The sequence below is a fragment of the Prenolepis imparis genome, unplaced genomic scaffold (genome assembly GCF_030444845.1).
Source record: "Prenolepis imparis isolate NDT839.2.m4 unplaced genomic scaffold, iyPreImpa1.0 SCAF_139, whole genome shotgun sequence".
NCBI lineage: Eukaryota > Metazoa > Arthropoda > Insecta > Hymenoptera > Formicidae > Prenolepis > Prenolepis imparis.
Window position 1 is genome coordinate 55,149 of NW_028141297.1, and position 12,368 is coordinate 67,516.

Sequence of the window (12,368 nt, forward strand, 5' to 3'; positions counted from 1 at the left end):
TTAATTGAAAGTTTCGACGAAGAGGATGTTTTGATGCAGCTTGTCATAAATCAGCCAGACGAACGGAGTACTGTAATTCACTTGGAGCATCTTGGTGCTCGAAGAAGACTCTCGTCCGGTGTTAAATAAGGTGATTGCTCCCGCGATGGTGTTCTTTTTCGTGATCTTGACGTGAGTTCGATGCACGACGTTATCCAAATGCATCCTGTGCTCGCCTTTCGCGAAAGATTTGTCCAGACCGATGGTGTCGGCAATCAATAATTCTTCCAGACCTAGAGCTTGCAGTAGCTCGCGAATTTTCAGATTTTTCTCTACCTCGAAGACCGGCCAAAACGAGAACTTTGTATTTTCTCTTCTCGTATTATCATCTAGCAGATTGCGTAATTTGCGGATTCCCTCGTCGGTCGACAATCGTTTGATCAAATCGCGAAGACCAAAGTTGCTAGTGTCCTTTCTGACATCGTTGTCTGGGATCAACAAAGCAGGTAACAACACGAACATAGATGCATTTCCATTCTTGTAGGGATACTCGCTTACGAGCATCCGTAATTTGCGACAGAAAACTAAAAAAGGAAAAATATAGGTAGAAAATATAGGTAGAGAATAACGAAAAGTGGTCAAGATACATGAATCAATAAAGTCGGAAATACATTCGATCTTGGCAAGTAAAATAAAAAGCATTTTTCAAATTACATATAATATTTTACATTTTCAACAATTAAGAACCATTTGTGTAAACATATTTTGATGTGGTGTTAAGAAAGAAAAAAAAATGAAATAAGTGGCAAAGCAATAGAAATCAGCAATTTTTATTAGACTAAAAAAAAATTTTTTTTTGTAAGTGCATAATTTTTTCTTGCATATTTTTACAAACGCGTACCCGAGTATTAACTATATTTTCAACATTTAAAATTGCATCTCGATTTCATTGACAAAAGGGATAAAGCGGTGTGTTTTTTACAAAATAAATTATGTCTATAAAATATGTTTTGTTTACAATTAATTGAAAAAAAATTTGATTATTAAAAAAGATTTATAATATGTAATTAAAGACAGTTGAAATCAAAAGAAGACATACTCACAGTTTTTACGCTTTCGTTTGTCACGAATACTCGGAACTTTTGATGCGTCAAATAGACAAGCTTTTTGAAATTTTTGAACATTGAAACGCAGTATAGTCGTCAAAATAATATCCATATTTTTCTCATTAACTTCACCGGACCACGAATATGATTCTTTGTCTTACTTTTTATTATTTTATTGATACCACTTATCTCCGCCATAATATTATCTAAGATTATGAATCCACCGTTGAAAACGATGTTCATCGGTGAAGGGTCTGCGGAAAATTTACTTTTTGAAATAATACACATATTTTCATTCTCGCAATCAGGGGAAGCCGCAGATGTATTTGCCTAGAGGAAATGTTTGTGAGATTTCTATTCATATTCCTAAAATATTCCTAAATAAAAGACTTCTGTCATTTTTCTAAATTGTTTTATTCACATTTTTACTCATATAGGTTGAATCTTTTTTATATTCTAAAATCGCGCAAAGTTACTTCATTCAAATTAATCTATATAATTAACCTATATTTTGAAAAATCAAAATTAGCAGATAATTTGATAAGCAAAGTTTCTTGATCTTATTAAAAAATTTTTATTATTATGTTGTAGCCATTATTATTGTATTATTATTTTGCAAGGGTTTTATTTGCTAGATATCTTTACATGTTATTTAATACAATGTAGCATGCAAATTTTGATTCTTTCACTATTATTATTTCCATTCATTTAATGCAAAAATGTCAGAATTATTTACCGCTCCGTTTCAAAGCTGTCGTCATTTTTATCAAAATTAGTAATATCCATCAAATAATATTCGCGGTCTTCCGTTAAATAAAGGATACGTTTTATACGCTCTTTGATAGCACCACTGGACATAAGGTAAACCGAAAAAAGTCCCTCATATATGCTAAGCGGACTGAAGGCAAAATTCTTCGGCTTGATCTTCGTATATTTATGCAGACATTTGATCGAGAACTTGAAAAGTGCCTCCGTCATTAATTTCTCTGACAAATAGAAGAAAGATGAATAAGAAAAAACGTGAAGCAGAAAGAGATATTATGGAAATAGAAAGCTCAGAATAAATAATTATAATTAAAATTAATTAATTAATTAAATAATTATAATTAAAATTAATTAATTAATTAAATAATTATAATTAAAATTAATTAATTAAATAAATAATTATAATTAAAATTAATAAAATTATAATTAATAAAATTAGTTAATTAATTACAACAATATTAACAACATTTGTAACGAAAAAGATGTTAAATACAAAGTATAACGTATTGAAATTTTTTTCGACAATTATTTTGTATGTGCGCATAGATATATGTTTATTATCTCTTTAATTTTAAACTCGAAATACGATCAAATCAACAATATACATATAATGATAATTGAAGGAGAAATACAAATGTTCAAACTTCGTTTATACTTACCGAACTCGAAGAATAATATTTTGTTCATATTTTTAGCAAGCAGAATTAATGCAAAATGCGAGATCAGTAGATTATTGTTGATAAAATTTAATAGTAATAACTAATACTTAACAATGTGAAGAAATTATATTCTGCAATAATTCTATATATCAAAAATTCTGAAATTTTTTCGAATATTACTTTCTGTTTAGTCGCTGTAAAAGTCATAGCTTAAAATTAAACTAATTTCTAGTATACCTAAAACGCGAAAATATTCGCTAAAATATAATTAATGACTTTGAAATAAAATGTACGCGGTTTTATTTGAATCTCACAAATCGCGAAACTCGTTATATGCAATGGTCACAAAATTATATCGAAATGTACAAAATTACAGAAAAATATGTTAAAAAATAATATAGCACAAAAGAGATATTAGCGCTGTATATCTTAATTATCTGTTTGAAATCGGAAGCAAAATCGTTTGATTTCGTTAAAGATCTTTCGACTTACCAAATTGGCCATCAGACTCCATTGAATCCTCGTGCTCCATTTTTGGTTCTTTAGCAAAACTGTGGCTTTCTGTGTCTATTTGTGCCTCAGTATTGTGTAGTCGCTGCTTTTATTTATTTATATTATGTGGCGCACGCGCATATTGTCGCCGGATTTAATTTTTGCACGAGAAATTGAACCGGATGTGATTTCAGTCTTTTGTACATTTTCGTCGTCAAAGATTTTTCTGTACAAATCTATAGCTTATCTTTTGACTTGATCACACCATCCTAAATAAATATTGTAACAGAATAATTTGGAGACTGGAACTGTCAGCGTAAAAAAAACTATAGAAAATAATTAATCTTTTTTATTGATTCTTTTATAAACTGTGTAATTGAGGATTTATTTTGCTGAGCTGTTTAAAATCGTTAAAAGATTAAAAATTTTGTCTTATCGTTTATAAGATATGGTTTATAAAACGTTTGAAATTAATTAGGTATTAATATCGTTGCTTATAATAATCTTATTTAAAAAGTGTTAAAGCATTAATAATTTTTTTTAACATGTTTTTCAATAATATGTTATTGATAACTGGCAATGAAGAAATTATATTCTGCATTAATTTTATAAACAACACAAATATAACAAAGTAATATATGTCGAGAAAGAAACAATTCGATCTTAAATTAAGTATCATCGCGTCAATTAAATGTAGCAATTCGTAAAGAAAACTGACATTATCGACAAAATAAATTAATAATTATTACAGTAATGTTAATGTGTGTCAGTGTAATTTGTGCGCTGGTTGATCCAAATGTAAAATAATTTTGTTCTCTTAATATATCTTGGCTTGATATTCTTTTCTACAATTCTCAAATTAAAAGTCATCCATCGCTTTGTTTTTTATTTTAGACTGAATATAACCACTCTATCAGAATCATATAATTAATATGCACATATACACACAAATTCAAACACATTTATATACACATAAACGAATCATATCATTGAATTTTAATCGGAATATTTTTAATTTATTTATAATTATAAAAATATGTCATTTCGAACATTGTGATACAATTACAAAAATATAAATAATAGAAATGTATATATTTACATAGCGTATATTTACATACCTCAAGTGAAAAAGAAGACAAATGTCCATCGATTCTGTTATTGCTGGATCATAAAAAGGAAGGATGTAAATATATTAAAGTATCAAAAAAATAAAGTATAATACTATAGCAATATTATAGCAAAATTAACACAGAGTTAATCACATCGCACGGTTACACATATTTGAAAGAGCATAATACTTTTATCTTTTTCCTATTACATTATGATAGCAAAAGTAACATTTTTAATTTGAAAGCATTATTTAAAAATATAGTAATTTGTAATGATGAATTTATACTACAAACTATTGGTTCGCTTCTAAATATTTTTTCCATAATATCCGAAAAAATTATTTAATGATATTTATGACAGGAATATCATACATACTTACATACATACAAACGTGTATGTACATATATATAAATGTGTATATATTATATAAATAATGAAATATATGTTTTAAATATATGTAGTATATGTATGTTTATATTAGTATACATAAACATTGATTTATCAAAATTTAGTATTTATATATCATTAGATAATATCAATGATAGTTAAATGTCTAACTGTTCAGTTAATTATAACGACAAAGAGATGTAAAACAAGATAATTCATATGTAAGACTAAATTAATGACAATTATCTCACAGATACTTCTGTAATACTTTAAAAGAAACAACGATTTCTTCTTTACTTATTCAGAAAATTCATAAGTTTAATACGAAGCAAATATAAATTTGTACTAACCCAACAGATTGATTCATTTCATCGATCTCTAAATTTTTTTACAGAAGTTAATCATAAATATAATGCATTCTAAAACAAAAGATTGACTCCAAAGAAAAAAAAATAGTTTCAATAATTACAACATTAACCAATAATTACAGATCTATTATCTATTAGTAGCCGTTTCACAGAACATGTTTGATTAGTCAATCTCTGAACTTAATTTGTATTCGATCGTCTAGGAATTGGACTCGTTGAATTCGTTGAAAGCGCCGACAAAAAGGATTTCTCGTTTAATTTGTTCATAAATAAGCCAGATGAAAGGGTAATTGCAATTCCTCTCGACAATATTGATGCTCGGAGAGGACTGCCCGGTGTAAATCAAGGTGATCGCACTCCCAACGATGTTCTCTTCCGTGACTTCGACATGAGCGCGATGCACGACATTTCCGAAGTGCACACTGGCTTCGCAATGCGAGAAGCAATAGTCCACATCAATCGCTTCGGGCATCAACAATTGTTCGGCGCCTAGTGCTTTGATCAGCTCATGGATTTTTAGATTTTTATTCACCTTGAAGACCGGTAAAAATGAGACGTCTCTATCATCTTTTGATGTCGTATGACCATCTAACAGATCTCGAAATTTGCGGATTCCCTCGTCGGTCGACAATTGATTCATCATAGCGCACATGTCAGTATTGGTGGCGTTTTTATTGATTACCCACTCGTCTGAGATTAATGAAGCAGGTAACAACACGAACATCGACGTGAAGTTCTTGTAAGGAAACTCGCTTACATGCATGCTTAATTCGCGACAGAAAACTAAAAGATAAAAAAAACGTGAGAATTTAAAAAACAACGCAAAATTGTCGAGATACATCGATAAATCAATGAAATCTAAAATACATTCGATTTTTGTCTGTAACGTAACATAACAAGCATTTTTGAGAATGCATATAATATTTTACATTTTCAGGAATTAAAAACCATTTACGTATTTTGATCTTAAGGTTCCTGGTACATTGTCGACCATGTCGGAATCGTGACGTCAGAGGCGAGAAAATACACGCTAAAATTTTTTAGATGCCATTTCTAAATAAAAACATATTTGCATAAAATAACACTTAAGATCTCTTTAATACACTTCTAAAAAACGCCGAAAACTATCCTATTCCCTTTATAATCAATCAACAGCTGTAAAATATAATATTATGAGGCCCAGTCCGTCTAGTCTTTGCACATGCGCAGTCATTCCGCATGTCAAATTCTGATATCTCGATCATTTTACGGTTGTTGATTGACTATCAAGGGAAAAGAATAGTTTTCGGCGTTTTTTAGAAGTGTATTAAAGAGATCTTACGTGTTATTTTATGCAAATATGTTTTTATTTAGAAATGGCATCTAAGAAATTTCAACGTGTTATTTCTCGCCTCTGACGTCACGATTCCAATATGGCCGCGGTGAGCACCCAGGAGCCTTAAGTTAAAAACGTATAATTGAAATGAGTGGTAAAGCGGTAAAAATGAAAATCTTTTCCTTAATAATTTCAAACATTTAAAAACAATTTTTATTATACTAAAATTTAACTTTTCTGTTAATGCATAATTTCCCTTTTTGCACATTTGCATTAACGTATGTGTACATCCGGGTACAAACTGTATGTCGTCGACACATTACAAAGCGATTATGCAATTATTAATAAAAGCTGCTCAACATCGAAAACTATTTCTTGTTATACATTAGAAGCTTTCCGGATACAAAAATCTATTATTGTTTTTGGAGATGGAAAGTTTCATTTATTTGTTTACATTTTTAACACTTAATATAGCTTTGGGTACCCGGCTATCCGTTTATAGACCAAACAGATAAAGCGATTTGTTTTTACAAAATAAAATATGTCTACAAAATATGTTTCGTTTACCATTAATTTTAAAAAAATTGATAAAAGGATTTATGTAAAAATATGTGAAATAAAATAATATGGCATGCTCACAGCTTCTATGCATTTGTTTGTCAAAACTAGACGACACTCTTGGTGCGTCAGAAAGATAAGTACTTGAATCTTGAAATTTTTGATTATTGAAATTATGTACGACCATCAAAACAATATCCATATTTCTTCGTATGATGCTTAATTTTGCATGATCAGGACGCTCTACTATAAATTTTATTATTTCATTGATACGATTTATCGTCGCGATAATATTGTCGTAGAGATTTGAGAATCTAAATCCGAACCCACAGTTAAAAATTTTTTTCATTCTCAAGAAGGAAGTTTCGGAAAACTTTTTGTTTGTAATAAAACACATTGTATGCTTCTCGGCGGGACAATCATCCTAGAATCAAAAACATCAAAAAAAATTTTGCTAGATTTCAGTTCATTTCTAAATAAAATACTTCTATTTATTTTTGTAAATAGTTTCATTTACCACTTTTATATTATTTTAATGTATCTAAATCTTTATATTAATCACGCCAAGTTTCTTTATTCAAATTAAATCTACATATACAAAAAAGTCAAAACATAACTTGAAGTTATATATCCTATCTTTTTGTTCCCACTATTACAACATATTTAATTTTTTATAGTGGCAAAATTTCAATTTGATAAATACCTCTCTATGTAATTTTATATAACGTAACATACGAATTTTGACTCTTCTACAATTATTATTTCGATCACACACACACACACACACACACTTAATGCAAAGATGCGTCAGAATTATTTATCGTAAATATGGTATCACCGAGGTATGTATGGAAGTACTTATGAAAATTAATCTCATCTAATAAATCATGTTTGTAGAATGTATTTAAATAAAGAATATCTTTTAAGCGCTCTTCAATGGCACCACTTGACATAAAGTAAACCATCCAAAGTCCATCATATATGTTGTACGGACTGAAGATAAAATTTTCCTTTAGCGTAATCTTTATATAGTTACGCAGACATTTGATCGAGAACTTGAAAATCGCCTCCGACTTTATTTTCTCTGGCAGATAAAAAATGATAATATGAAAAAATCAAGCAAAATTAACAAAAGAGACATATTCAAAACAGAAAGTCAGAAAAATTTACAACTAAAATTAATAAACTAATTGAAAGAATTAACAATAATTATAATTAAAAATATGTTAAATACAAAATAAAATAAATTAAAATTTTTGCGACACTTATTTTGCATGTGTATAGAAAAATTTTTATTATTTTTTAAATTTAATTTTAAATTCGAAATACAACATAATCAAAAGTATAATTACAATGATAATTGAAATAGGAATTGAGAAATAGATTCGTAAATATATTCTTACATATATTTACTAATATATCTACATTTAAACTTTTTTAAATATGTAACGAACTTAAAATGTTGATTATATTTCCAGTAAGTAAAATAAACGTAAAATTCGAAATCGGTCGATTATTATTGATGAAATTTAAGAGTAACATTTAATACTTAACAATTAGAAGAAATTATATTCTGTAATAATTCTATATATCTAAACATCTGATTTATTCAAGTATGTATATGGTCAGTAGTCTATGAAGTGAAAACTGTACCTTAAAATTGAACATATTTCGTGTATACCTAGATGGCGTAACGATTCGCCAAAATATTGTTAATACAGCGGCAAACTTCGAAATTATGTACGCTTTATTTGAATCTACATAATCACGAGACTTACTATGCAATGGTCATTATTACATCGTAATATACAAAATTACGTAAGAACAGTATGTTAAATAATAATGTAACACAAAGGAAATATTAGCACTGTGTATCTCAATTATCTGTTTGTGAAATCGGAGACAAAATTGTTTGATTTTGTAAAAGATCTTTCAACTCACCAAATTCTTCCTGTTGATTTTCCTGCTCCATTTTTGGCTATACAGTATTATAGCAAAATCGTGGCAAATTTCTCTCGTTTATTTGAGCCTCGATATTGTGTAGCCGCTGCTTTTGTATATTTATATTATGTGGCGCACGCGTATATTGTCGCCGAATTTTTGTGTGCGACAAGTTAAATCGCACGTGACTTTAGTTTTTTTTATATATTTTCGTCGTCTAAGATTTTGATCTGTACAAATCTAGAACCATCTAGAACTTTGACTTGGTGTCTATCCTACATAAGTATTATGACAGAACAGTTTGATAACTGAAATTGTCAACGTTAAGAGAAAACTGCGGAAATGATTACTATCTTCTTTTTTTGTTTCCTTATTTATGATTGATTAAACATTTTGTTGAGCAGTCTTTTTATAATCGCTGAAAAATTCAAAACTTTGTCTTATCGTTTATAAGACGTCTAGATTTAATTAGGATTTAATATTGTTCTTATAATAATTATTTTTAAATAGTAATAAAACATTAATATTTTTTAATAATAATTTTCAATAATTATATTATTGATAACTCGCAATGAAGAAATTATATACTGAATTAATTTTATAATAAACAGAAATGTAACAAAGTAATATGTGTCCATGGTTGAGGAAAAAAAATTCGATCCTAAATTGAGTATCATCGCGTTAATTATAAGGAGCAATTTGTAAAAAAAGCTGACATTATTAACAAAATAAATTAATATTATTACGGTAATGTTAATGTGTGTGTCGAGTGTAATTTATGCGTAGTTGAGCTAAATGTGAAATATTTTTGTTTTTCTTGTATATCCTGACCTGATATTATTTTCTACAATTCTCAAATCTAAAATCGTCCTCTCGCTTGATTCTTCATTCTGTACTGAATACAACAATTCTATCAGATTCGTATAATTATTATGCACATATACACAAATACAAACACATTCATATACACATAAACGAAACATATCATTGAATTTTAATGCCAAAAAATTTTAATTTATTTATAATTATATAAATATATGTCATCTCGTACATCGTGATACAATTATGAAAATATGAAAAATAGAGAGACACCTATATTCGTACGCTATATATATAGCGTTTAAACTCTTTCAAATGAAAGAGGAGTCAAATATCAATCGATTCTGTTATTGCTGGATCATAAATAGGAAGGTTGTAAATATAATATAATATGAAAAAAAATTAAGTATAATGCTATAGCAATATTATAGCAAAATTGAGCAGATGAGTTAAGCAGATTGCACGGTTACACATATTTGAGAGAGAATAACTAAATATATTTATCTCTTTCCTATTACATTATAATAGCACAAGTAACATTTTAATTTTGTAAGCATTATTTAAATATATTGTAATATATATATATATATATATATATATATATATAATGTTGAATTTCGATTACAATCTATTTCTTCGCTTCCAAATATTTCTTCCATGGAATCCGAATAAATAATTTAATGATATTAATGACAAGAATATTATACATACATACAAACATACATATGTACATGTGTGTGTGTGTGTGTGTGTATATACATACATATGTACATATGTATGTACATGTTAGTATACATAAACACTGGTTTATCGAAATTTAGTATTTATATATTATATCATTATATAGATAATATTAACGCTTCACAGTTGAAAAATTTTTGTCAAATTTAACAAATATCACATGTACCAAACGGTCTACAGAAATTTTTGTGTTAATTTAACATAATACGGATATGTTAAATGATTATACAAATATTGTGTTAATATTTTAACACAAAATAAATGCAAACTTTAAGTAAGCTTAAAATAAATTTTGTGTAAAATTAACATAGTTTTAATTAATTTAATTAGTAAAAATTAAAAAAAAAATGGTAATTTAACATTTTATCATTTCCACTTATATTATAAAATAAAATTAACATTTCTTTTTTGTAAATTTTAACAGATAAATATTGTCACTATTAATACGAAACATATTTATTGTGTAAAATAAAAAATAGATGCACATTGTGTTATTTTTACACTTTTTTTCAGTTATTTTAACAATTTAACATTTGAGTTCAATTAACACAACAACAATAAGTTAAATTAACATATGAATGTGTTAAATATTTAACACAAAAATTTTAACGGGGACCGTTTTTAACAAGAGAACACAAATTTTCCAAATGTGTTTCTAATGTTAGTTATATGTTTAACTGTTCAGTTAATTAAAACGACAAAAAAACAGAGATCTTATTTATTATTCTACAAATAAATTTTTAACAAAAACTGAGTTTTTTTATGATTTTGAAAGAATCTAATAATTATTATCTCATTTGCAAACGTGTGTATTACATAATAATATTGTTGTACAAAATTGAAATTTTTATTATGCATGCGATGATCTAATATTAAAAAAAGAATTCATAAATTCTAAGAAGAATATTTAAACAGTAAAGGACAACGATTATTTAAGAGATTAATTTAATGGCATTTTAATAAAAGATTAAATAAATGTTAAATAATTCATATTATGCACAAATCACATTATCGTTATAAAGGTTACATTTTGAAAATTGTGCGGAAAAAATGACTTACTTATATATGTACACAGATATACTTACATTGCTAAAATTACAATTTTATTAAACAAAAGAAAAGATAAAATAGGGTGACAGACGTTTTTTATTCAAATGTAAAAGTAAACTAAAATAAAGATAATCTTATTAATTAAGGTCATTTAAAGACCGAAAAGTCGTAGGGTTTCGAAGCTCTGGGTCTATAGGAATTTTCAGGTAAGAAGGACTATGAGGATATAACATCCATTACAAAGAAAAAAAAAACCTTTTCTATTCAGAACAAAACGGAAAATAACGGTCAAATTATACGATATTACAATAATTTACTTTACTGGAAATACTGTACAATTTTAAAAATACTATAACGAAAATGATATGTATAATGTTGACTTTTCGAAGAAATTGACGTTACGCTACTTGGTTTCGAGGCAGTGACGACGCCTCTCATTTATTAAAAATCACAACAAAATCTTCACAGAAGAAAAAAACACGCCAAGTATATAAAAGAATTCATTGTATGCCTATGTCTTTGTAAAAACTTTCCCAAGTTTAAAAATAAAATTTAAAAATATATTAAGAAATGTGCAGCTCAAAAATAAATATAAAACAAAGCTCAGCCAAGTATAAATGTATTAATTTATTATCTGATATAAAATTTATCAAAAGAATAGTACTTTTATATTTTTAAGAATGATTATCTGCATAATTAAAACGGCGTTTAGACCGGCATTGAAAGAATTAAAGTGACAAAAACTCGGGCATGCCCGGTTCAGAGCATTAAAATGATATAAATTTTCTAATAAGATTGCTTGAAAACTAATTTATAAAATTAATTTGTAGAGTAACAAGGAAGATTTTTTGTGTTTAAAAATGTTTCATATTAAACGATATTGCTTTTTTTAATTCTTTTTTTCTCTTATGTTTTTATATTTCAAACTTTATTTGATAGGACTGTTTTTTAAAAATAATTCTTAAATAAAATATAATTTTTAAATAAAATATATTCTTAAAATAAATATTAGAATTTTAATTAATTTGTTGATATTTTAAATTTTTTTGCTGCATTATGCTAAGATCATGTATTTTTA

The 12,368-nt window shown here is 27.2% G+C and overlaps 2 protein-coding genes across 2 annotated transcripts; both read right to left on the reverse strand.

Annotated features, from left to right (window-relative positions):
* Positions 1–3,041, reverse strand: LOC145947767 (serine protease inhibitor 27A-like). The gene is made up of 2 exons (XM_083057545.1): positions 3,002–3,041; positions 1–563 (listed from the first exon to the last, which is right to left on the reverse strand). The coding sequence occupies exons 1-2, from the start codon at positions 3,039–3,041 to the stop codon at positions 1–3; spliced, it is 603 nt and encodes a 200-aa protein (XP_082913671.1).
* A 2,024-nt stretch (positions 3,042–5,065) lies between these two features.
* LOC145947768 (serpin B4-like) lies at positions 5,066–8,711 on the reverse strand. The gene is made up of 2 exons (XM_083057546.1): positions 8,681–8,711; positions 5,066–5,649 (listed from the first exon to the last, which is right to left on the reverse strand). The coding sequence occupies exons 1-2, from the start codon at positions 8,709–8,711 to the stop codon at positions 5,066–5,068; spliced, it is 615 nt and encodes a 204-aa protein (XP_082913672.1).
* Positions 8,712–12,368: the final 3,657 nt, after the last annotated feature.

Coding starts and splice junctions, on each gene's coding strand:
- LOC145947768 (XM_083057546.1), bottom strand. CDS start 8,711: ATGGAGCAGGAAAATCAACAGGAAGAATTTG. Junction 5,650..8,680: donor AAATCAACAGGAAGAATTTG/GTGAGTTGAAAG, acceptor TTTATCTTTTAG/TTTTCTGTCGCGAATTAAGC.
- LOC145947767 (XM_083057545.1), bottom strand. CDS start 3,041: ATGGAGCACGAGGATTCAATGGAGTCTGATGGCCAATTTG. Junction 564..3,001: donor GGAGTCTGATGGCCAATTTG/GTAAGTCGAAAG, acceptor TTCCTTTTTTAG/TTTTCTGTCGCAAATTACGG.